The 25,065-nt window shown below is 49.4% G+C and overlaps 1 protein-coding gene across 1 annotated transcript in view; it reads left to right on the plus strand.

The window, feature by feature from the left end:
- LOC137305033 (cell surface A33 antigen-like) overlaps positions 1-25,065 on the plus strand; it is a 55,998-nt gene that overhangs the window by 22,277 nt on the left and 8,656 nt on the right. Inside the window, exon 3 of the mRNA XM_067973799.1 lies at positions 10,348-10,617. Within this exon, the coding sequence (XP_067829900.1) occupies positions 10,348-10,617 (270 nt within the window). The remainder of the gene's footprint in view (positions 1-10,347; positions 10,618-25,065) is intronic.

Below are 25,065 nucleotides of genomic sequence, written 5' to 3' on the forward strand. Positions count from 1 at the left end.
TTCTCTCATTCTCTCTCATTCTCTCTCTCTCATATCTCTCTCTCTCATTCTCTCTCTCTCATTCTCTCTCTCTCCATTCTCTCTCTCTCTCTCTCTCTCATTCTCTCTCTCTCATTCTCTCTCTCTCTCTCTCTCTCATTCTCTCTCTCTCTCTCTCATTCTCTCTCTCTCTCTCTCTCTCATTCTCTCTCTCTCTCTCTCTCATTCTCTCTCTCTCTCTCATTCTCTCTCTCTCTCTCATTCTCTCTCTCTCTCTCATTCTCTCTCTCTCTCTCTCATTCTCTCTCTCTCTCTCTCTCTCATCTCTCTTCTCTCTCTCTCATCTCTCTCATTCTCTCTCTCTCTCTCATTCTCTCTCACTCTCTCTCATTCTCTCTCACTCTCTCATTCTCTTCATTCTCTCTCTCATTCTCTCTCATTCTCTCTCTCATTCTCTCTCTCTCTCATTCTCTCTCATTCTCTCTCTCTCTCTCATTCTCTCTCTCATTCTCTCTCTCTCTCTCTCTCTCTCATTCTCTCTCTCTCTCTCATTCTCTCTCACTCTCTCTCATTCTCTCTCATTCTCTCTCTCATTCTCTCTCATTCTCTCTCTCTCATTCTCTCTCTCTCTCATTCTCTCTCATTCTCTCTCTCTCTCTCATTCTCTCTCTCATTCTCTCTCTCTCTCTCTCTCTCTCATTCTCTCTCTCTCTCTCTCTCATTCTCTCTCTCTCTCTCTCTCATTCTCTCTCATTCTCTCTCTCTCATTCTCTCTCATTCTCTCTCCCTCCCCTGGCCGAAATGAGTACTGTATTTATCAATTAGGTTATGAACACCTCAGACTTTCCCTACAGATGTGTGACAGTCTGAGGTGTGATACATTCAAGTTTGACGACTCGAAGTGTGACACTCTACAGTGCAATGCTAGAACAATACTTTGAATTCTATACACGAGCTGATCTCCTGTGACATTGTATACGGGGAGTCAAGACAACATGTAGCCTGCAGGAGCAGTGGGGTTAACTGACTAGGAAATGTTATTCAGACCCCGTTTAAAAGTCAGGCATTGTCTCCTCTTTCTATCCATTCCTGTGCCCACACTAATTGCACCCTGCACCAATGGTGCTGCACCACCTTCAGTCGAGACAGTTTGTAACCAGAGTGTTCCAAATTTACTTGGACAGTTTCCATTACAAACATGAACATAGCCATCAATAGTGGAAAAAATGACAGCAAGTGCGTGCACTCATAAGTGATTTCATATATTACTAGTCGACTTCCTGTGGTTTTGCACACCGTAAGTCAGAGATTCTTGGTCTCCCTTTTTTCTGCCTCTGTTGTCTTTGTGCTGCTGTTTCTCTCTCTGTCTCTCCTCATCTGTTTTTTCCCTCTCCTCTCTTGCCTTCTGCCTCTTCCCTTAACTCTTTTCCCTTACATAGAATCATAGAAATTTACGGCACAAAAGGAGGCCGTTTGGCTCATCGTGTCTGTGTCGACCAAAAAAGAGCTATCCAGTCTAATCCTTCTTTCCAGCACTTGGTCTGTAGGTTACGGCACTTCAAAAAATTCAATCAAGTTAGTCAGACATGACCTTTCCTTAACAAATCCATGCTGACTGTCCTTGATTACTCCGTGCCTTTCTAAATGACGATTAATACTGTCCCTCAGAGTTTTTTCCGATAATTTGCCCATCTCTGTCTTTTTCTTCTTTGCTTTGGGTGGGGAGTAGTGAGTGGGTGGTATGGTATGTTGTGGCAGCTAATTGTGGCCCTCACCTATCCCTTCCCATTCCCTCCCCCAATCACTTATGCTTAGCCCCTCACTCCCTCACTTCCATTATGTTTCCTTCCCACCACCCTCTCTCTTCTGTGCTACCTCTAGCTCTTCCACGTTGGATCTGCCTGCTCAGCCCCTGTATCTTCCCCGCACATTGCTTTGCTATTGCTCACCTTATTCTTAACTCTCCATCGACTGCTTCCACTCCTACTTGCTGTCCCCAAGGGCAGGTAGCAAAAGGCCAGACGTCCCTTATCCAGTTTGTGTCTCTTCCTATCCACTTCCTTCACAGGCTTTGTTTACTTTCAGAATTCAACCTGTTTTTTTCTTAATAAATCAAATTAGAATGAGGAAGGAACTGCCTGTCTGCCTTTCTCTCTTTTAATGCTCCCCTTCTTAATTTCTCTCTTCCCCTTCTCTCTGTCTCATAGGTGCCAGAAATTATTAACACTGACGGTTGTATGTCATCGGTATTCATCTTTTTTGAAGTGTCAACATAACATAGGTGAGGTCATTATCTGGCTTCAAAATTCAATGGTTTTTAAAAATTATTGTTGTTTTTGTATCTCGCCTTCTTCCTAAGAGAACAGTGTGAAGTAACGGAAGGATTCGGAGGCTGATTAACAGTCTGACAGGCCGCGACATGAACACTCCTTCCATGGCTGTAACTATCTTTATACCAGCCGATAGGGTTGAGTTCGATCCGGGGCGGGGGGGTTTATGGGGCTCCCACAACCTGTACGATGTGGAGGAGGGGCCACCCACACCCACCAGACATGAGAATCCCGCTGGATGTCACCCCAGAATTCAGAGCCGGAGCTCCGGCCTCCGCTCCCCGGGACCGTCTGGAAGCTCCGGCCTCCCCTCCCCGGGACCGTCTGGAGCTCCGGCCTCCCCTCCCCGGACCGTCTGGAGCTCCGGCCTCCCCTCCCCGGGACCGTCTGGAGCTCCGGCCTCCCCTCCCCGGGACCGTCTGGAGCTCCGGCCTCCCCTCCCCGGGACCGTCTGAGCTCCGGCCTCCCCTCCCCGGGACCGTCTGGAGCTCCGGCCTCCCTCCCCGGGACCGTCTGGAGCTCCGGCCTCCCCTCCCCGGGACCGTCTGGAGCTCCGGCCTCCCCTCCCGGGACCGTCTGGAGCTCCGGCCTCCCCTCCCCGGGACCGTCTGGAGCTCCGGCTCCCTCCCCGGACCGTCTGGAGCTCCGGCTCCCCTCCCCGGACCGTCTGGAGCTCCGGCCTCCCCTCCCCGGGACCGTCTGGAGCTCCGGCCTCCCCTCCCCGGGACCGTCTGGAGCTCCGGCCTCCCCTCCCCGGACCGTCTGGAGCTCCGGCCTCCCCTCCCCGGGACCGTCTGGAGCTCCGGCCTCCCCTCCCCGGGACGTCTGGAGCTCCGGCCTCCCCTCCCCGGGACCGTCTGGAGCTCCGGCCTCCCCTCCCCGGGACCGTCTGGAGCTCCGGCCTCCCCTCCCCGGGACCGTCTGGAGCTCCGGCCTCCCCTCCCCGGGACCGTCTGGAGCTCCGGCCTCCCCTCCCCGGGACCGTCTGGAGCTCCGGCCTCCCCTCCCCGGGACCGTCTGGAGCTCCGGCCTCCCCTCCCCGGGACCGTCTGGAGCTCCGGCCTCCCCTCCCCGGGACCGTCTGGAGCTCCGGCCTCCCCTCCCCGGGACCGTCTGGAGCTCCGGCCTCCCCTCCCCGGGACCGTCTGGAGCTCCGGCCTCCCCTCCCCGGGACCGTCTGGAGCTCCGGCCTCCCCTCCCCGGGACCGTCTGGAGCTCCGGCCTCCCCTCCCCGGGACCGTCTGGAGCTCCGGCCTCCCCTCCCCGGGACCGTCTGGAGCTCCGGCCTCCCCTCCCCGGGACCGTCTGGAGCTCCGGCCTCCCCTCCCGGGACCGTCTGGAGCTCCGGCCTCCCCTCCCCGGGACCGTCTGGAGCTCCGGCCTCCCCTCCCCGGGACCGTCTGGAGCTCCGGCCTCCCCTCCCCGGGACCGTCTGGAGCTCCGGCCTCCCCTCCCCGGGACCGTCTGGAGCTCCGGCCTCCCCTCCCCGGGACCGTCTGGAGCTCCGGCCTCCCCTCCCCGGGACCGTCTGGAGCTCCGGCCTCCCCTCCCCGGGACCGTCTGGAGCTCCGGCCTCCCCTCCCCGGACCGTCTGGAGCTCCGGCCTCCCCTCCCCGGGACCGTCTGGAGCTCCGGCCTCCCCTCCCCGGGACCGTCTGGAGCTCCGGCCTCCCCTCCCCGGGACCGTCTGGAGCTCCGGCCTCCCCTCCCCGGGACCGTCTGGAGCTCCGGCCTCCCCTCCCCGGGACCGTCTGGAGCTCCGGCCTCCCCTCCCCGGGACCGTCTGGAGCTCCGGCCTCCCCTCCCCGGGACCGTCTGGAGCTCCGGCCTCCCCTCCCCGGGACCGTCTGGAGCTCCGGCCTCCCCTCCCCGGGACCGTCTGGAGCTCCGGCCTCCCCTCCCCGGGACCGTCTGGAGCTCCGGCCTCCCCTCCCCGGGACCGTCTGGAGCTCCGGCCTCCCCTCCCCGGGACCGTCTGGAGCTCGCCCCTCCGGCTCCCCTCCCCGGGACCGTCTGGAGCTCCGGCCTCCCCTCCCCGGGACCGTCTGGAGCTCCGGCCTCCCCTCCCCGGGACCGTCTGGAGCTCCGGCCTCCCCTCCCCGGGACCGTCTGGAGCTCCGGCCTCCCCTCCCCGGGACCGTCTGGAGCTCCGGCCTCCCCTCCCCGGGGACCGTCTGGAGCTCCGGCCTCCCCTCCCCGGGACCGTCTGGAGCTCCGGCCTCCCCTCCCCGGGACCGTCTGGAGCTCCGGCCTCCCCTCCCCGGGACCGTCTGGAGCTCCGGCCTCCCCTCCCCGGGACCGTCTGGAGCTCCGGCCTCCCCTCCCCGGGACCGTCTGGAGCTCCGGCCTCCCCTCCCCGGGACCGTCTGGAGCTCCGGCCTCCCCTCCCCGGGACCGTCTGGAGCTCCGGCCTCCCCTCCCCGGGACCGTCTGGAGCTCCGGCCTCCCCTCCCGGGACCGTCTGGAGCTCCGGCCTCCCCTCCCCGGGACCGTCTGGAGCTCCGGCCTCCCCTCCCCGGGACCGTCTGGAGCTCCGGCCTCCCCTCCCCGGGACCGTCTGGAGCTCCGGCCTCCCCTCCCCGGGACCGTCTGGAGCTCCGGCCTCCCCTCCCCCGGGACCGTCTGGAGCTCCGGCCTCCCCTCCCCGGGACCGTCTGGAGCTCCGGCCTCCCCTCCCCGGGACCGTCTGGAGCTCCGGCCTCCCTCCCCGGGACCGTCTGGAGCTCCGGCCTCCCCTCCCCGGGACCGTCTGGAGCTCCGGCCTCCCCTCCCCGGGACCGTCTGGAGCTCCGGCCTCCCCTCCCCGGGACCGTCTGGAGCTCCGGCCTCCCCTCCCCGGGACCGTCTGGAGCTCCGGCCTCCCCTCCCCGGACCGTCTGGAGCTCCGGCCTCCCCTCCCCGGGACCGTCTGGAGCTCCGGCCTCCCCTCCCCCGGGACCGTCTGGAGCTCCGGCCTCCCCTCCCCGGGACCGTCTGGAGCTCCGGCCTCCCCTCCCCGGGACCGTCTGGAGCTCCGGCCTCCCCTCCCCGGGACCGTCTGGAGCTCCGGCCCCCGCTCCCCGGGACCGTCTGGAGCTCCGGCCCCCGCTCCCCGGGACCGTCTGGAGCTCCGGCCCCCGCTCCCCCGGGACCGTCTGGAGCGCCGGCCCCCGCTCCCCGGGACCGTCTGGAGCGCCGGCCCCCGCTCCCCGGGACCGTCTGGAGCGCCGGCCCCCGCTCCCCGGGACCGTCTGGAGCTCCGGCCCCCGCTCCCCGGGACCGTCTGGAGCTCCGGCCCCCGCTCCCCGGGACCGTCTGGAGCTCCGGCCCCCGCTCCCCGGGACCGTCTGGAGCTCCGGCCCCCGCTCCCCGGGACCGTCTGAGCTCCGGCCCCCGCTCCCCGGGACCGTCTGGAGCTCCGGCCCCCGCTCCCCGGGACCGTCTGGAGCTCCGGCCCCCGCTCCCCGGGACCGTCTGGAGCTCCGGCCCCCGCTCCCCGGGACCGTCTGGAGCTCCGGCCCCCGCTCCCCGGGACCGTCTGGAGCTCCGGCCCCCGCTCCCCGGGACCGTCTGGAGCTCCGGCCCCCGCTCCCCGGGACCGTCTGGAGCTCCGGCCCCCGCTCCCCGGGACCGTCTGGAGCTCCGGCCCCCGCTCCCCGGGACCGTCTGGAGCTCCGGCCCCCGCTCCCCGGGACCGTCTGGAGCTCCGGCCCCCGCTCCCCGGGACCGTCTGGAGCTCCGGCCCCGCTCCCCGGGACCGTCTGGAGCTCCGGCCCCCGCTCCCCGGGACCGTCTGGAGCTCCGGCCCCCGCTCCCCGGGACCGTCTGGAGCTCCGGCCCCGCTCCCGGGACCGTCTGGAGCTCCGGCCCCCGCTCCCCGGGACCGTCTGGAGCTCCGGCCCCGCTCCCCGGGACCGTCTGGAGCTCCGGCCCCCGCTCCCCGGGACCGTCTGGAGCTCCGGCCCCCGCTCCCCGGGACCGTCTGGAGCTCCGGCCCCCGCTCCCCGGGGACCGTCTGGAGCTCCGGCCCCCGCTCCCCGGGACCGTCTGGAGCTCCGGCCCCGCTCCCCGGGACCGTCTGGAGCTCCGGCCCCCGCTCCCCGGGACCGTCTGGAGCTCCGGCCCCCGCTCCCCGGGACCGTCTGGAGCTCCGGCCCCCGCTCCCCGGGACCGTCTGGAGCTCCGGCCCCCGCTCCCCGGGACCGTCTGGAGCTCCGGCCCCCGCTCCCCGGGACCGTCTGGAGCTCCGGCCCCCGCTCCCCGGGACCGTCTGGAGCTCCGGCCCCCGCTCCCCGGGACCGTCTGGAGCTCCGGCCCCCGCTCCCCGGGACCGTCTGGAGCTCCGGCCCCCGCTCCCCGGGACCGTCTGGAGCTCCGGCCCCCGCTCCCCGGGACCGTCTGGAGCTCCGGCCCCCGCTCCCCGGGACCGTCTGGAGCTCCGGCCCCCGCTCCCCGGGACCGTCTGGAGCTCCGGCCCCCGCTCCCCGGGACCGTCTGGAGCTCCGGCCCCCGCTCCCCGGGACCGTCTGGAGCTCCGGCCCCCGCTCCCCCGGGACCGTCTGGAGCTCCGGCCTCCGCTCCCCGGGACCGTCTGGAGCTCCGGCCTCCGCTCCCCGGGACCGTCTGGAGCTCCGGCCTCCGCTCCCCGGGACCGTCTGGAGCTCCGGCCTCCGCTCCCCGGGACCGTCTGGAGCTCCGGCCTCCGCTCCCCGGGACCGTCTGGAGCTCCGGCCTCCGCTCCCCGGGACCGTCTGGAGCTCCGGCCTCCGCTCCCCGGGACCGTCTGGAGCTCCGGCCTCCGCTCCCCGGGACCGTCTGGAGCTCCGGCCTCCGCTCCCCGGGACCGTCTGGAGCTCCGGCCTCCGCTCCCCGGGACCGTCTGGAGCTCCGGCCTCCGCTCCCCGGGACCGTCTGGAGCTCCGGCCTCCGCTCCCCGGGACCGTCTGGAGCTCCGGCCTCCGCTCCCCGGGACCGTCTGGAGCTCCGGCCTCCGCTCCCCGGGACCGTCTGGAGCTCCGGCCTCCGCTCCCCGGGACCGTCTGGAGCTCCGGCCTCCGCTCCCCGGGACCGTCTGGAGCTCCGGCCTCCGCTCCCCGGGACCGTCTGGAGCTCCGGCCTCCGCTCCCCGGGACCGTCTGGAGCTCCGGCCTCCGCTCCCCGGGACCGTCTGGAGCTCCGGCCTCCGCTCCCCCGGGACCGTCTGGAGCTCCGGCCTCCGCTCCCCGGGACCGTCTGGAGCTCCGGCCTCCGCTCCCCGGGACCGTCTGGAGCTCCGGCCTCCGCTCCCCGGGACCGTCTGGAGCTCCGGCCTCCGCTCCCCGGGACCGTCTGGAGCTCCGGCCTCCCCTCTCCGCTCTCCGCGACTGTCTGGAGCGGGGTTTGAACCCTGCACCTTCTGGCTCCGACCTTCGACTGTCCCCCACTCCACCGAGCCACAGGCTCTCTCCAAAAATTGAAGTAATATGAAATGAAGAAAGACGCACTTCTTCTCCCTCCCTCCCCCGCCCCCTCTCTCCCTCCCCCGCCCCTCTCTCTCTCCCCCGCCCCCTCTCTCTCTCCCCCGCCCCCTCTCTCTCTCCCCCGCCCCTCTCTCTCTCCCCCGCCCCCTCTCTCTCTCCCCCGCCCCCTCTCTCTCTCCCCCGCCCCCTCTCTCTCTCCCCCGCCCCCTCTCTCTCTCCCCCGCCCCCTCTCTCTCTCCCCCGCCCCCTCTCTCTCTCCCCCGCCCCCTCTCTCTCTCCCCCGCCCCCTCTCTCTCTCCCCCGCCCCCTCTCTCTCTCCCCGCCCCTCTCTCTCTCCCCCGCCCCCTCTCTCTCTCCCCGCCCCCTCTCTCTCTCCCCCGCCCCCTCTCTCTCTCCCCCGCCCCCTCTCTCTCTCCCCCCGCCCCTCTCTCTCTCCCCCGCCCCCTCTCTCTCTCCCCCGCCCCCTCTCTCTCTCCCCCGCCCCCTCTCTCTCTCCCCCGCCCCTCTCTCTCTCCCCGCCCCCTCTCTCTCTCCCCCGCCCCCTCTCTCTCTCCCCGCCCCCTCTCTCTCTCCCCCGCCCCTCTCTCTCTCCCCCGCCCCCTCTCTCTCTCCCCCGCCCCCTCTCTCTCTCCCCCGCCCCCTCTCTCTCTCCCCCCGCCCCCTCTCTCTCTCCCCCGCCCCCTCTCTCTCTCCCCGCCCCCTCTCTCTCTCCCCGCCCCTCTCTCTCTCCCCCGCCCCCTCTCTCTCTCCCCCGCCCCCTCTCTCTCTCCCCCGCCCCCTCTCTCTCTCCCCCGCCCCCTCTCCCTCTCCCCCGCCCCCTCTCCCTCTCCCCCGCCCCCTCTCCCTCTCCCCCGCCCCCTCTCCCTCTCCCCCGCCCCCTCTCCCTCTCCCCCGCCCCCTCTCCCTCTCCCCCGCCCCCTCTCCTCTCCCCCGCCCCCTCTCCCTCTCCCCCGCCCCTCTCCCTCTCCCCCGCCCCCTCTCCCTCTCCCCGCCCCCTCTCCCTCTCCCTCTCCCCCTCTCCCTCTCCCCCTCTCCCCGCCCCCTCTCCCCCGCCCCCTCTCCCCCGCCCCCTCTCCCCCGCCCCCTCTCCCCGCCCCCTCTCCCTCTCCCCCGCCCCCTCTCCCTCTCCCCCGCCCCCTCTCCCTCTCCCCCGCCCCCTCTCCCCTCTCCCCGCCCCCTCTCCCTCTCCCCCGCCCCCTCTCCCTCTCCCCCTCCCCCGCCCCCTCTCCCTCTCCCTCTCCCCCGCCCCTCTCCCTCTCCCCCGCCCCCTCTCCCTCTCCCCCGCCCCTCTCCTCTTCCCCCGCCCCCTCTCCCTCTTCACCCGCCCCCTCTCCCTCTTCCCCCGCCCCCTCTCCCTCGCCACCACTCTTGCGCACTGTAACCCAGTGTTTGTCTCTTTCTCGCTTTCACTTTCTAAATTATACAACACAAAACAAAGTTTACAATAGGTTCATATAATCAGAACACTGTCATTCCTTCTATCTCAGGATTTTGAAAGGAATTGATCGGGTGGATGGAGAGAAACCTTTTCCATTGATGGGGGGGGGGGAGTCTAGGAGAAGGGGACATTACCTTAAAATCAGAGGCAGACCATTGAGGAGAGAAGTTAGGAAACATTTTGTCACGCAAATGTGGCAGAAGTGTGGAACTCTCTCTCACAAAAGCAGTCAATGATAGCTCAACTAATAATTTTAAATCTGAGATTGATAGATTTTTGCTAGCCAAGGGTATTAAGGGATGTGGTGCCAAGGTGGGTAAATAGAATTGGGATATAGATCAGTCATGATCTCATTGAATGGCAGAACAGGCTCGAGGAGCTGAATGGCCTCTTCCTGTTCCTATGTTCATACACCTACATCAATTTTACCTGAATAATTTGTCCTCTGGATTTTCTGAAACTGCTAGAAGCTGAAGGACAAACTTCATATGCCCATATGCTCAGGCTGCACAATCCACATTCAGTTCAGTGTCACCGCTCTGACTAAAAAGACAAGCTGCAAGCCCAGGCTTTTGGGAGTGGCTGAAGCCTTCAAGTAAAAACTTTAATGAAGGCATTGATAAAAAAAGGCAATTTCATGGATAAATGTGATTGTGAAATATGTAATTTAAAAAATAATTATCCTTGACAAAACCCTTATTTTGGGCACTAGAAATTTGCCACTGTGGAAACAAAATGAGGAAAGCATTGTTAGAGAATTATGGGAAGCTGGTGGCCAGATTGTATAATCAGAGTAAGACGCTTACTTCAGTGAATGTTTCGCATTATTAAAGTGGACATCGAAACTTAGAATGCAAAAAGTTGGCACAAAAAGTGGAGTGAAAAGCATGACCATAGGCAGTCAAGTGGCGCAGGTAGGATGGGCATGCAGAGGTACGGGTTTAATATAGTATGGGAAGGCATAGATCAGTGTTAGATTAGGAAACGGCAAGTGCTTTGTTGAAGCAGTAGATTTGCTGGGGATAGGTTAAGATGCTCATTTTTAGAAAAAGTGAGATGCCAATTAGTTGGCTAGTGAAAGAAGCTTGCAGTAGATTGCAGTTTAAAGGGTTGAGCACCAACAAGTTAGATTATTGCCTCATGGGACTATTTTTCCCAACAGAAATATTGTCCACCCCACTGATTGTTCAAGATCCAACCTACGTAGTCAACAGTGTTCAGCTCAGCTGCATTGTGAGAAACGGAAGACCACGCAAACTTCTATGGTGGAAAGGAAATGAGCAAGTTAATAACAGTTCATTTTACACCTTGGGAGCTGACAACAGCACGCTGTCCATTAAAAATGTAAAAGAAACACACTGTGGCTTTTATACATGCACAGTCATGAACGAGATCAGTCAGCAGAACATTTCACACTTTCTCATTGTCAATGGTAGGTTTTAGAACAGGCTGATAGTGCTCATGGATTACAGAATGGAGGGTTTTTATAATTGCGTGGCCGAATATTCATTTTGGAGCAATAGTGGGAGTGTGTTTCCATGTGCTAGTGATTATCTGTGGCTCACTAATGTCTTAAACATGTTGTGCTGCTTGCAACACAAGAGTTGTTGGGGGTGCAGGGAAATTCTCACTTAGCATCATGGGTTGCTGAAAGTGCTGTGAAATGCAGTGAGCAGCACCTTTCTCATTGGCCCAAGTCAGCCCATAATAGCACACCGTGCTCTTCAAATAGCCTGAGTTATAAGGGGCCTAGTAAATTCAGTGACCTCAGCAAGAAGACTGCAGTTAGAGTTTGACTTATTGTAGCTACTCTCTTCCTGTCAGAGAGGGAAACAGTTTCAGGAGTCTGGCCGGGGGCATCTGGTGGGGGTTGGAGAGGGGGGGTCTGGCCGGGGGTCCAGCCAAGGGGGTCTGGCCGGGGGATCGAGCAGAGAGCTCTTACTATATCGCATCAATCAATGGGGAGTAATCAGGTCAATCTGTACTATATCGCATCAATCAATGGGGAATAATCAGATCATTGTGGTAGCTAGACCCCCAGCCGGGCCACCGGCTAGACACCGGCCAGACTCCCAGCCAGGCCTATGCCATCACTAAAAGGCACAGGGATTGATGTTCTTTTAAGGGATTTTCCTGTGGTGACATGATGTTGCAATGATATGATCCCGTGTCATATACAAGGTAAATCATTGCCCCGCAAGAAGCAATTAATCTTCCCCTGCCTCAAATATGTTCTTGTTTCAGCTTTTTTGTTGTAAGTATTCCATCACACTCCTGACTTGTGCCTTGTAGATGGTGAAAAGGCTTTGGGGAGTCAGGAGGTGAGTCACTCGCCGCAGAATACCCAGCCTCTGACCTGCTCTTGTAGCCACAGTATTTATATGGCTGGTCCAGTTAAGTTTCTGGTCAATGGTGACCCCCAGGATGTTGATGGTGGGGGATTCAGCGATGGTAATGCCGTTGAATGTCAAGGGGAGGTGGTTAGACTCTCTCTTGTTGGAGATGGTTATTGCCTTACTGTCTGGCGCGAATGTTACTTGCCACTTATGAGCCCCAGCCTGGATGTTGTCCAGGTCTTGCTCCATGCGGGCCCGGACTGCTTCATTATCTGAGGGGTTGCGAATGGAACTGAACACTGCAATCATCAGCGAACCACCCCATTTCTGACCTTATGATGGAGGGAAGATCATTGATGAAGCAGCTGAAGATGGTTGGGTCTAGGACACTGCCCTGAGGAACTCCTGCAGCAATGTCCTGGGGCTGAGATGATTGGCCTCCAACAACTACTACCATCTTCCTTTGTGCTAGGTATGACTCCAGCCACTAGAGAGTTTTCCCCCTGATTCCCATTGACTTCAATTTTACTAGGGCTCCTTGGTGCCACACTCAGTCAAATGCTGCCTTGATGTCAAGGGCAGTCACTCTCACCTCACCTCTGGAATTCAGCTCTTTTGTCCATGTTTGGACCAAGGCTGTAATGAGGTCTGGAGCCGAGTGGTCCTGGCGGAGCCCAAACTGAGCATCGGTGAGCAGGTTATTGGTGAGTAAATGCTGCTTGATAGCACTGTTGACGACACCTTCCATCACTTTGCTGATGATTGAGAGTGGACTGATGGGGCGGTAATTGGCCAGATTGGATTTGTCCTGCTTTTTGTGGACGTGACATACCTGGGCAATTTTCCACATTGTCGGGTAGATGCCAATGTTGTAGCTGTACTGGAACAGCTTGGCTAGAGGCGCAGCTAGTTCTGGAGCACAAGTCTTCAGCACTACAGCCGGGATGTTGTCGGGGCTCATAGCCTTTGCTGTATCCAGTGCACTCCATCGTTTCTTGATATCACGTGGAGTGAATCAAATTGGCGAAGACTGGCTTCTGTGATGGTGGGCATATCGGGAGGAGGCCGAGATGGATCATCCACTCGGCACTTCTGGCTGAAGATGGTTGCAAATGCTTCAGACTTGTCTGTTGCACTCACGTGCTGGACTCCGCCATCATTGAGGATAGGGATGTTTGCAGAGCCTCCTCCTCCCGTTAGTTGTTTAATTGTCCACCACCATTCACGACTGGATGTGGCAGGACTGCAGAGCTTTGATCTGATCCGTCGCTTAGCTCTGTCAAAAGCATGTGCTTCTGCTGTTTAGCATGCATGTAGTCCTGTGTTGTACCTTCACCAGGTTGGCACCTCATTTTTAGATACGCCCGGTGCTGCTCCTGGCATGCTCTTCTGCACTCCTCATTACCTTGTTGGTAATGGTAGAGTGAGGGATATGCCGGGCCATGAGGTTACAGATTGTGCTGGAATACAATTCTGCTGCTGCTGATGGCCCACAGCGCCTCATGGATGCCTCGTTTTGAGCTGCTAGATCTGTTCTGAATCTATCCCATTTAGCACAGTGGTAGTGCCACACTATTATAGAAAGGATATTATTAAACTAGAAAGAGTGCAGAAAAGATTTACTAGGATGCTACCGGGACTTGATGGTTTGACTTATAGGGAGAGGTTGGATAGACTGAGACTTTTTTCCCTGGAGAGTAGGAGGTTTAGGGGTGATCTTATAGAAGTCTATAAAATAATGAGGGGCATAGATAAGGTAGATAGTCAAAATCTTTTCCCAAAGGTAGGGGAGTCTATAACGAGGGGGCATAGATTTAAGGTGAGAGGGGAGAGATACAAAAGGGTCCAGAGGGGCAATTTTTTCACTCAAAGGGTGGTGAGTGTCTGGAACGAGCTGCCAGAGGCAGTAGTAGAGGCGGGTACAATTTTGTCTTTTAAAAAGCATTTGGACAGTTACATGGGTAAGATGGGTATAGAGGGATATGGGCCAAGTGCAGGCAATTGGGACTAGCTTAGTGGTATAAACTGGGCGACATGGACATGTTGGGCCGAAGGGCCTGTTTCCATGTTGTAAACTTCTATGATTCTATGAACACGTTGGATGGTGTCCTCGGTGCGAAGACGGGACTTTGTCTCCACGAGGACTGTGCGGTGGTCATTCCTACCAATACTGTCATGGGCAGATGCATCCTTGACAGGTAGATTGGTGAGAACGAGGTCAAGTCGGTTTTTCCCTCGTGTTGGTTCGTTCACCACCGGCCGCAGGTACAGTCTGGCAGTTATGTCCTTCAGGCCTCGGCCAGTTTGGTCAGTCGTGGTGCTACCGAGCCACTCTTGGTGATGGACATTGAAGTCCCCCACCCAGAGTACATTCTATGCCCTTGCTACCCTCAGTACTTCCTCCAAGTGGTGTTCAACATGGAGGAGGACTGATTCATCAGCTGAGGGAGGACGGTAGGTGGTAATCAGCAGGAGGTTTCCTTGACCATGTTTGACCTGACTCCCAGGGCCACTCCCTCCTGACTGTATATCACTGTACTGCCACCTCTTGTGGGTCTGTCCTGCCGGTGGGACAGGACATACCCAGGGATGGTGATGGAAGAGACTGGGACGTTGGCTGAAAGGTATGATTCTGTGATTATGGCTGTGTCAGGCTGTTGCTTGACTAGTCTGTGGGACAGCTCTTCCAATTTTGGCACAAGTCCCCAGATATTAGTGAGGAGGACTTTGCAGGGTCGACTGGGCTTGGTTTGCCTTTGTTGTGTCCGGTGCCTCGTGGTCTGATGCCGGGAGGTCCGTCCGGTTTTCTTTTTATTATGACTTTTTTAGCGCAATTTTACAACTGAGTGGCTTGCTCGGCCATTTCAGAGGGCAATTAAGAATCAACCACATGGTTGTGGGTCTGGAGTCACATATAGGCCAGACCGGGTAAGGATGGCAGGTTTCCGTCCCTAAACGACATTAGTGAACCAGATGGGTTTTTATGATAATCCGGTAGTTTCATGACCACCATTACTGATTCTTGTATTTTAATTCCAGATTTTATTTAATTAATTGAATTTAAATTCCCCAGCTGCCTTAGCGGAATTTGAAATCATGACTCCAGATTTTTAGTCCAGGCCTCTGGATTACTAGTCCAGTAACATAACCACTATGCTACCGTACCCCTATTATGTTAGATATTAGATAGTACCGATTGATCTGATTATTCCCTGTTGATTGATATTAGATGGTACAGATTGATCAGATTATTCCCTGTTGATTGATATTAGATAGTCCAGATTGATCAGATTATTCCCTGTTGATTGATATTAGATAGTACAGATTGATCAGATTATTCCCTGTTGATTGATATTAGATAGTCCAGATTGATCTGATTATTCCCTGTTGATTGATATTAGATGGTACAGATTGACCTGATTATCCCCTGTTGATTGATATTAGATAGTACAGATTGACGTGATTATTCCCTGTTGATTGATATTAGATAGTACAGATTGACCTGATTATTCCCTGTTGATTGATATTAGATGGTACAGATTGACCTGATTATTCCCTGTTGATTGATATTAGATAGTACAGATTGACCTGACTTCCCTGTGGATTGATATTAGATAGTACAGATTGACCTGATTATTCCCTGTTGATTGATATCAGATAGTACAGATTGATCTGATTATTCCCTGTGGATTGATATTAGATAGGACAGATTGACCTGATTATTCCCTGTTGATTGATATTAGATAGTCCAGATTGATCTGATTATTCCCTGTTGATTGATATTAGATAGTCCAGATTGATCAGATTATTCCCTGTTGATTGATATTAGATAGTCCAGATTGATCTGATTATTCCCTGTTGATTGATATTAGATGGTACAGATTGACCTGATTATCCCCTGTTGATTGATATTAGATAGTACAGATTGACGTGATTATTCCCTGTTGATTGATATTAGATAGTACAGATTGACCTGATTATTCCCTGTTGATTGATATTAGATAGTACAGATTGACTTGATTATTCCCTGTTGATTGATATTAGATGGTACAGATTGACCTGATTATTCCCTGTTGATTGATATTAGATAGTACAGATTGACCTGACTATTCCCTGTGGATTGATATTAGATAGTACAGATTGACCTGATTATTCCCTGTTGATTGATATCAGATAGTACAGATTGATCTGATTATTCCCTGTGGATTGATATTAGATAGTACAGATTGACCTGATTATTCCCTGTTGATTGATATTAGATAGTACAGATTGACCTGATTATTCCCTGTTGATTGATATTAGATAGTACAGATTGACCTGATTATTCCCTGTTGATTGATATTAGATAGTACAGATTGATCTGATTATTCCCTGTTGATTGATATTAGATGGTACAGATTGACGTGATTATTCCCTGTTGATTGATATTAGATAGTACAGATTGATCTGATTATTCCCTGTTGATTGATATTAGATAGTACAGATTGATCTGATTATTCCCAGTTAATTGATATTAGATAGTACAGATTGATCTGATTATTCCCTGTTGATTGATATTAGATAGTACAGATTGATCTGATTATTCCCTTTTGATTGATATTAGATAGTACAGATTGACCTGATTATTCCCTGTTGATTGATATTAGATAGTATAGATTGACCTGATTATTCCCTGTTGATTGATATTAGATAGTACAGATTGACCTGATTATTCCCTGTTGATTGATATTAGATAGTACAGATTGACGTGATTATTCCCTGTTGATTGATATTAGATAGTACAGATTGATCAGATTATTCCCTGTTGATTGATATTAGATAGTACAGTTTGACCTGATTATTCCCTGTTAATTGATATTAGATAGTACAGATTGACGTGATTATTCCCTGTTGATTGATATTAGATAGTACAGATTGATCTGATTATTCCCTGTTGATTGATATTCAATAGTACAGATTGATCTGATTATTCCCTGTTGATTGATATTCGATAGTACAGATTGATCTGATTATTCCCTGTTGATTGATATTAGATGGTACAGATTGATCTGATTATTCCCTGTTGATTGATATTAGATGGTACAGATTGATCTGATTATTCCCTGTTGATTGATATTAGATAGTACAGATTGACCTGATTATTCCCTGTTGATTGATATTAGATAGTACAGATTGACCTGATTATTCCCTGTTGATTGATATTAGATAGTACAGATTGACCTGATTATTCCCTGTTGATTGATATTAGATAGTACAGATTGATCTGATTATTCCCTGTTGATTGATATTAGATAGTACAGATTGACCTGATTATTCCCTGTTAATTGATATTAGATAGTACAGATTGACCTGATTATTCCCTGTTGATTGATATTAGATAGTACAGATTGATCTGATCATTCCCTGTTGATTGATATTAGATAGTACAGATTGATCTGATTATCCACTGTTGATTGATATTCGATAGTACAGATTGATCTGATTATCCCCTGTTGATTGATATTAGATAGCACAGAGTGTTCTGATTATTCCCTGTTGATTGATATTAGATAGCACAGATTGATCTGATTATCCCCTGTTGATTGATATTAGCTGGCACAGATTGATCTGATTATCCCCTGTTGATTGATATTAGATAGTACAGATTGACCTGATTATTCCCTGTTGATTGATATTAGATGGTACAGATTGACGTGATTATTCCCTGTTGATTGATATTAGATAGTACAGATTGATCTGACTATTCCCTGTTGATTGATATTAGATAGTACAGATTGATCTGATTATTCCCTGTTGATTGATATTAGATAGTACAGATTGATCTGATTATTCCCTGTTGATTGATATTAGATAGTACAGATTGACGTGATTATTCCCTGTTGATTGATATTAGATAGTACAGATTGATCTGATTATTCCCTGTTGATTGATATTAGATGGTACAGATTGACGTGATTATTCCCTGTTGATTGATATTAGATAGTACAGATTGACCTGATTATTCCCTGTTGATTGATATTAGATGGTACAGATTGACGTGATTATTCCCTGTTGATTGATATTAGATAGTACAGATTGACCTGATTATTCCCTGTTGATTGATATTAGATAGTATAGATTGACCTGATTATTCCCTGTTGATTGATATTAGATAGTACAGATTGATCTGATTATTCCCAGTTAATTGATATTAGATAGTACAGATTGACCTGATTATTCCCTGTTGATTGATATTAGATGGTACAGATTGACGTGATTATTCCCTGTTGATTGATATTAGATGGTACAGATTGACGTGATTATTCCCAGTTAATTGATATTAGATAGTACAGATTGATCTGATTATTCCCTGTTGATTGATATTAGATGGTACAGATTGACGTGATTATTCCCTGTTGATTGATATTAGATAGTACAGATTGACCTGATTATTCCCTGTTGATTGATATTAGATAGTACAGATTGACGTGATTATTCCCTGTTGATTGATATTAGATAGTACAGATTGATCTGATTATTCCCTGTTGATTGATATTAGATAGTACAGTTTGACCTGATTATTCCCTGTTAATTGATATTAGATAGTACAGATTGACCTGATTATTCCCTGTTGATTGATATTAGATAGTACAGATTGACCTGATTATTCCCTGTTGATTGATATTAGATAGTACAGATTGACGTGATTATTCCCTGTTGATTGATATTAGATAGTACAGATTGATCTGATTATTCCCTGTTGATTGATATTCAATAGTACAGATTGATCTGATTATTCCCTGTTGATTGATATTCGATAGTACAGATTGATCTGATTATTCCCTGTTGATTGATATTAGATGGTACAGATTGATCTGATTATTCCCTGTTGATTGATATTAGATGGTACAGATTGATCTGATTATTCCCTGTTGATTGATATTAGACAGTACAGATTGACCTGATTATTCCCTGTTGATTGATATTAGATAGTACAGATTGACCTGATTATTCCCTGTTGATTGATATTAGATAGTACAGATTGATCTGATCATTCCCTGTTGATTGATATTAGATAGTACAGATTGATCTGATTATTCCCTGTTGATTGATATTAGATAGTACAGATTGACCTGATTATTCCCTGTTGATTGATATTAGATAGTACAGATTGACCTGATTATTCCCTGTTGATTGATATTAGATAGTACAGATTGACCTGATTATTCCCAGTTGATTGATATTAGATAGTACAGATTGACGTGATTATCCCCTGTTGATTGATATTAGATAGTACAGATTGACCTGATTATTCCCTGTTGATTGATATTAGATGGTACAGATTGACGTGATTATTCCCTGTTGATTGATATTAGATAGTACAGATTGACGTGATTATTCCCTGTTGATTGATATTAGATAGGACAGATTGATCTGATTATTCCCTGTTGATTGATATTAGATAGTACAGATTGACCTGATTATTCCCTGTTAATTGATATTAGATGGTACAGATTGATCTGATTATTCCCTGTTGATTGATATTAGATAGTACAGATTGATCTGATTATCCCCTGTTGATTGATATTCGATAGTACAGATTGATCTGATTATCCCCTGTTGATTGATATTAGATAGCACAGATTGACCTGATTATTCCCTGTTGATTGATATTCGATAGTACAGATTGACCTGATTATTCCCTGTTGATTGATATTAGATGGTACAGATTGACGTGATTATTCCCTGTTGATTGATATTAGATAGTACAGATTGATCTGATTATTCCCTGTTGATTGATATTAGATAGTACAGATTGACCTGATTATTCCCTGTTGATTGATATTAGATAGTACAGATTGACCTGATTATTCCCTGTTGATTGATATTAGATAGTCCAGATTGACCTGATTATTCCCTGTTGATTGATATTAGATAGCACAGATTGATCTGATTATTCCCTGTTAATTGATATCAGATAGTACAGATTGACCTGATTATTCCCTGTTGATTGATATCAGATAGTACAGATTGATCTGATTATTCCCTGTGGATTGATATTAGATAGTACAGATTGATCTGATTATTCCCTGTTAATTGATATTAGATAGTACAGATTGATCTGATTATTCCCTGTTGATTGATATTAGATAGTACAGATTGATCTGATTATTCCCAGTTAATTGATATCAGACAGTACAGATTGATCTGATTATTCCCTGTTAATTGATATCAGACAGTACAGATTGACCTGATTATTCCCTGTTGATTGATATTAGATAGTACAGATTGACCTGATTATCCCCTGTTAATTGATATCAGACAGTACAGATTGATCTGATTATTCCCTGTTGATTGATATTAGATAGTACAGATTGTCCTGATTATCCCCTGTTGATTGATATTAGATAGTACAGATTGACCTGATTATTCCCTGTTGATTGATATTAGATAGTACAGATTGACCTGATTATCCCCTGTTAATTGATATCAGACAGTACAGATTGATCTGATTATTCCCTGTTGATTGATATTAGATAGTACAGATTGTCCTGATTATCCCCTGTTGATTGATATTAGATAGTACAGATTGACCTGATTATTCCCTGTTGATTGATATTAGATAGTACAGATTGATCTGATTATTCCCTGTTGATTGATATTAGATAGTCCAGATTGATCTGATTATTTCCTGTTGATTGATATTAGATAGTACAGATTGATCTGATTATTCCCTGTTGATTGATATTAGATAGTACAGATTGATCTGATTATTCCCTGTTGATTGATATTAGATAGTACAGATTGACCTGATTATTCCCTGTTGATTGATATTAGATAATACAGATTGACCTGATTATTCCCTGTTGATTGATATTCGATAGTACAGATTGATCTGTTTATTCCCTGTTGATTGATATTAGATAGTCCAGATTGATCTGATTATTCCCTGTTGATTGATATTAGATAGTACAGATTGACCTGATTATTCCCTGTTGATTGATATTAGATAGTACAGATTGATCTGATTATTCCCAGTTAATTGATATCAGATAGTACAGATTGATCTGATGATTCCCGTTTGATTGATATTAGATGGTACAGATTGATCTGATTATTCCCTTTTGATTGATATTATATGGTACAGATTGATCTGATTATTCCCTTTTGATTGATATTAGATAGTACAGATTGATCTGATTATTACCTTTTGATTGATATTCGATAGTCCAGATTGATCTGATTATTCCCAGTTAATTGATATTAGATAGTACAGATTGATCTGATTATTCCCTTTTGATTGATATTAGATGGTACAGATTGATCTGATTATTCCCTGTTGATTGATATTAGATAGTACAGATTGTCCTGATTATTCCCTGTTGATTGATATTAGATAGTACAGATTGATCTGATTATTCCCTGTTGATTGATATTAGATAGTACAGATTGATCTGATTATTCCCTGTTGATTGATATTAGATAGTACAGATTGATCTGATTATTCCCTGTTGATTGATATTAGATAGTACAGATTGATCTGATTATTCTCTGTTGATTGATATTAGATAGTCCAGATTGACCTGATTATTCCCTGTTGATTGATATTAGATAGTACAGATTGATCTGATTATTCTCTGTTGATTGATATTAGATAGTACAGATTGATCTGATTATTCCCTGTTGATTGATATTAGATAGTACAGATTGATCTGATTATTCCCTGTTGATTGATATTAGATAGTATAGATTGATCTGATTATTCCCTGTTGATTGATATTAGATAGTACAGATTGATCTGATTATTCTCTGTTGATTGATATTAGATAGTCCAGATTGACCTGATTATTCCCTGTTGATTGATATTAGATAGTACAGATTGATCTGATTATTCCCTGTTGATTGATATTAGATAGTACAGATTGATCTGATTATTCTCTGTTGATTGATATTCGATAGTACAGATTGATCTGATTATTCCCTGTTGATTGATATTAGATAGTACAGATTGATCTGATTATTCCCTGTTGATTGATATTAGATAGTACAGATTGATCTGATTATTCCCAGTTAATTGATATTAGATAGTACAGATTGATCTGATTATTCCCTGTTGATTGATATTAGATAGTACAGATTGACCTGATTATTCCCTGTTGATTGATATTAGATAGTACAGATTGATCTGATTATTCCCAGTTAATTGATATCAGATAGTACAGATTGATCTGATTATTCCCGTTTGATTGATATTAGATGGTACAGATTGATCTGATTATTCCCGTTTGATTGATATTAGATGGTACAGATTGATCTGATTATTCCCTGTTGATTGATATTAGATAGTACAGATTGATCTGATTATTCCCTTTTGATTGATATTAGATAGTACAGATTGATCTGATTATTCCCTTTTGATTGATATTAGATAGTACAGATTGATCTGATTATTCCTTTTTGATTGATATTAGATGGTACAGATTGATCTGATTATTCCCTGTTGATTGATATTAGATAGTACAGATTGTCCTGATTATTCCCTGTTGATTGATATTAGATAGTACAGATTGATCTGATTATTCCCTGTTGATTGATATTAGATAGTACAGATTGATCTGATTATTCCCTGTTGATTGATATTGGATAGTACAGATTGATCTGATTATTCCCTGTTGATTGATATTAGATAGTCCAGATTGACCTGATTATTCCCTGTTAATTGATATTAGATAGTACAGATTGATCTGATTATTCCCTGTTGATTGATATTAGATAGTCCAGATTGACCTGATTATTCCCTGTTGATTGATATTAGATAGTACAGATTGATCTGATTTTTCCCTTTTGATTGATATTAGATAGTCCAGATTGATCTGATTATTCCCTGTTGATTGATATTAGATAGTACAGATTGATCTGATTATTCCCTGTTGATTGATATTAGATAGTACAGATTGATCTGATTATTCCCTGTTGATTGATATTAGATAGTCCAGATTGACCTGATTATTCCCTTTTGATTGATATTAGATAGTACAGATTGATCTGATTATTCCCTGTTGATTGATATTAGATAGTACAGATTGATCTGATTATTCCCTGTTGATTGATATTAGATAGTACAGATTGATCTGATTATTCCCTGTTGATTGATATTAGATAGTACAGATTGATCTGATTATTCCCAGTTAATTGATATTAGATAGTACAGATTGATCTGATTATTCCCTGTTGATTGATATTAGATAGTACAGATTGATCTGATTATTCCCAGTTAATTGATATTAGATAGTACAGATTGATCTGATTATTCCCTGTTGATTGATATTAGATAGCACAGATTGACCTGATTATTCCCTGTTGATTGATATTAGATCGTACAGATTGACCTGATTATTCCCTGTTAATTGATATTAGATAGCACAGATTGATCTGATTATCCCCTGTTGATTGATATTAGATAGTACAGATTGATCTGATTATCCCCTGTTGATTGATATTAGATAGCACAGATTGATCTGATTATCCCCTGTTGATTGTTATTAGATAGTACAGATTGACGTGATTATTCCATTGATCGCCATGGGAGAATACAGATTGACCTGCCAATTATCTGTTGATTACGAATATACGAACAATGACAGACAGGAAAAGACCCTCTGGTTCATCCAGCCTGTCCCACACATGTCACATTATATATTCTCCCCACCCTGCCGGAAAGCATGTGATCTCCTGGGAAAGTCGAAAAAGGAAAAAGCCAGCCCCATTTGGGGGGAAAAATCTGGGAAATTTCTCTGGTAACATATTAGCATGGATAAATGATTGGTTAGCTAACAGGAAACAGAGAGTAGGCATAAATGGTAGAGCTGGGTGTTGTCAGCGTACATGTGGAACCTGACGTGTTTTCGGATGATGTTGCCGAGGGGCAGCATGTAGATAAGAAATAGGAGGGGGCCAAGGATAGATCCTTGGGGGATGCCAGAAGTAACAGTGCGGGAGCGAGAACAGAAGCCATTGCAGGTGTATAATGGAGAACAAGGAAATAGGGGATGAATTGAACAGATATTTTGCATCCATCTTCACTGTAGATACAAATAACACTAGAAATAATTGTGAATCAAGAGGTGAAAGGGAGGGAGGAACTTAAAACATTTACAATCACCAGGGAAAGGATTCTGAAAAAATTATTAGAACTAAAGGCTGACAAGTCCCCAGGTCCTGATGGACTTCATCCTCGAGTCTTCAAATAAGTGGCTGCAGGGATAGTAGATGCATTGGTGTTAATTTTCCAAAATTCCCTAGATTCTGGAAGGGTCCCATCAGATTGGAAAACAGCAAATGTAACTCCTCTATTCAAGAAAGGAGGGAGACAGAAAGCAGGAAACTACAGGCCAGTAGCTTAACATCTGTCATGGGGAAAATGCTAGAATCTATTATTAAGGAGGTTATAGCAGGGCACTTAGAAAATCTCAATGCAATCAGGCAGAGTCAATGCAGCTTTGTGAAAGGGAAATCGTGTTTGACTAATTTATTAGAGTTCTTTGAGGAAGTAACAAGCAACGTGGATAAAGGGGATCCTGTGGATGTGGTGTACTTGGATTTCCAGAAGGCTTTTGACAAGGTGCCACATCAAAGGCTACTACACAAAATAAGGGCTCATGACATAGGGGGTAACATATTAACATGGATAAAGGATTGGTTAGCTAACAGGAAACAGAGAGTAGGCATAAATGGGTCATTTTCAGGTTGGTAAGATGTAACGAGTGGAATGCCACAGGGTTCAGTGCTTGGGCCTCAACTATTTACAATCTATATCAACGACTTGGATGAAGGGACTGAATATCGTGTTGCTAAATTTGCTGATGACACAAAGGTAGGTAGGAAAGTAAGTTGTGAAGAGGACATAAGGGGGGTGATTTTAAACCCCAAGAACCGGTGGGTTGGGGGCGGATGGGAGTTGAAAATAGTTCTTTTTTGGGTCGCGACCGCAACCCGGATTTATTTCCGGGTTTAACGTCGGCGTGTAAAATTACAGGCTTCCCACTGGGAATGCAAAGTCTGAAAATTTTGCAGTTGCGACCCAAAAAAACAACTATTTTCAACTCCCACCTGCCCCCAACCCACCCGTTCTTGCGGTTAAAATCACCCCCAGGAGTCTGCAAAGGGATATGGATAGCTTAAGTGCGTGGGCAAAAATTTGGCAGATGGAGTATAATGTGGGAAAATGTGAACTTGTCCACTTTGGCAGCAAGAATAGAAAAGCAGTATTTTATTTAAATGGAGAGAGATTGCAGAACTCTGAGATACAGAGGGATCTGGGTCTCTTAACCTGCAAAAAGTTAGTATGCAGGTACAGCAAATGATTATGAAGGCAAATGGAATGTTTGTCATTTATTGCAAAGGGAATGGAATATAAAAGTAGAGATGTTTTTCTCCAGGGCATTGGTGAGACCACATCTAGAATACTGTGTGCAGTTTTGGTCTCCTTATTTAAGAAAGGACATAATTGCCTTAGAGGCAGTTCGGAGAAGGTTCACTCGACTGATTCCTGGGATGAGGGGGTT

This window comes from Heptranchias perlo, chromosome 39, assembly GCF_035084215.1.
Source record: "Heptranchias perlo isolate sHepPer1 chromosome 39, sHepPer1.hap1, whole genome shotgun sequence".
NCBI classification, from domain to species: Eukaryota; Metazoa; Chordata; class Chondrichthyes; order Hexanchiformes; family Hexanchidae; genus Heptranchias; species Heptranchias perlo.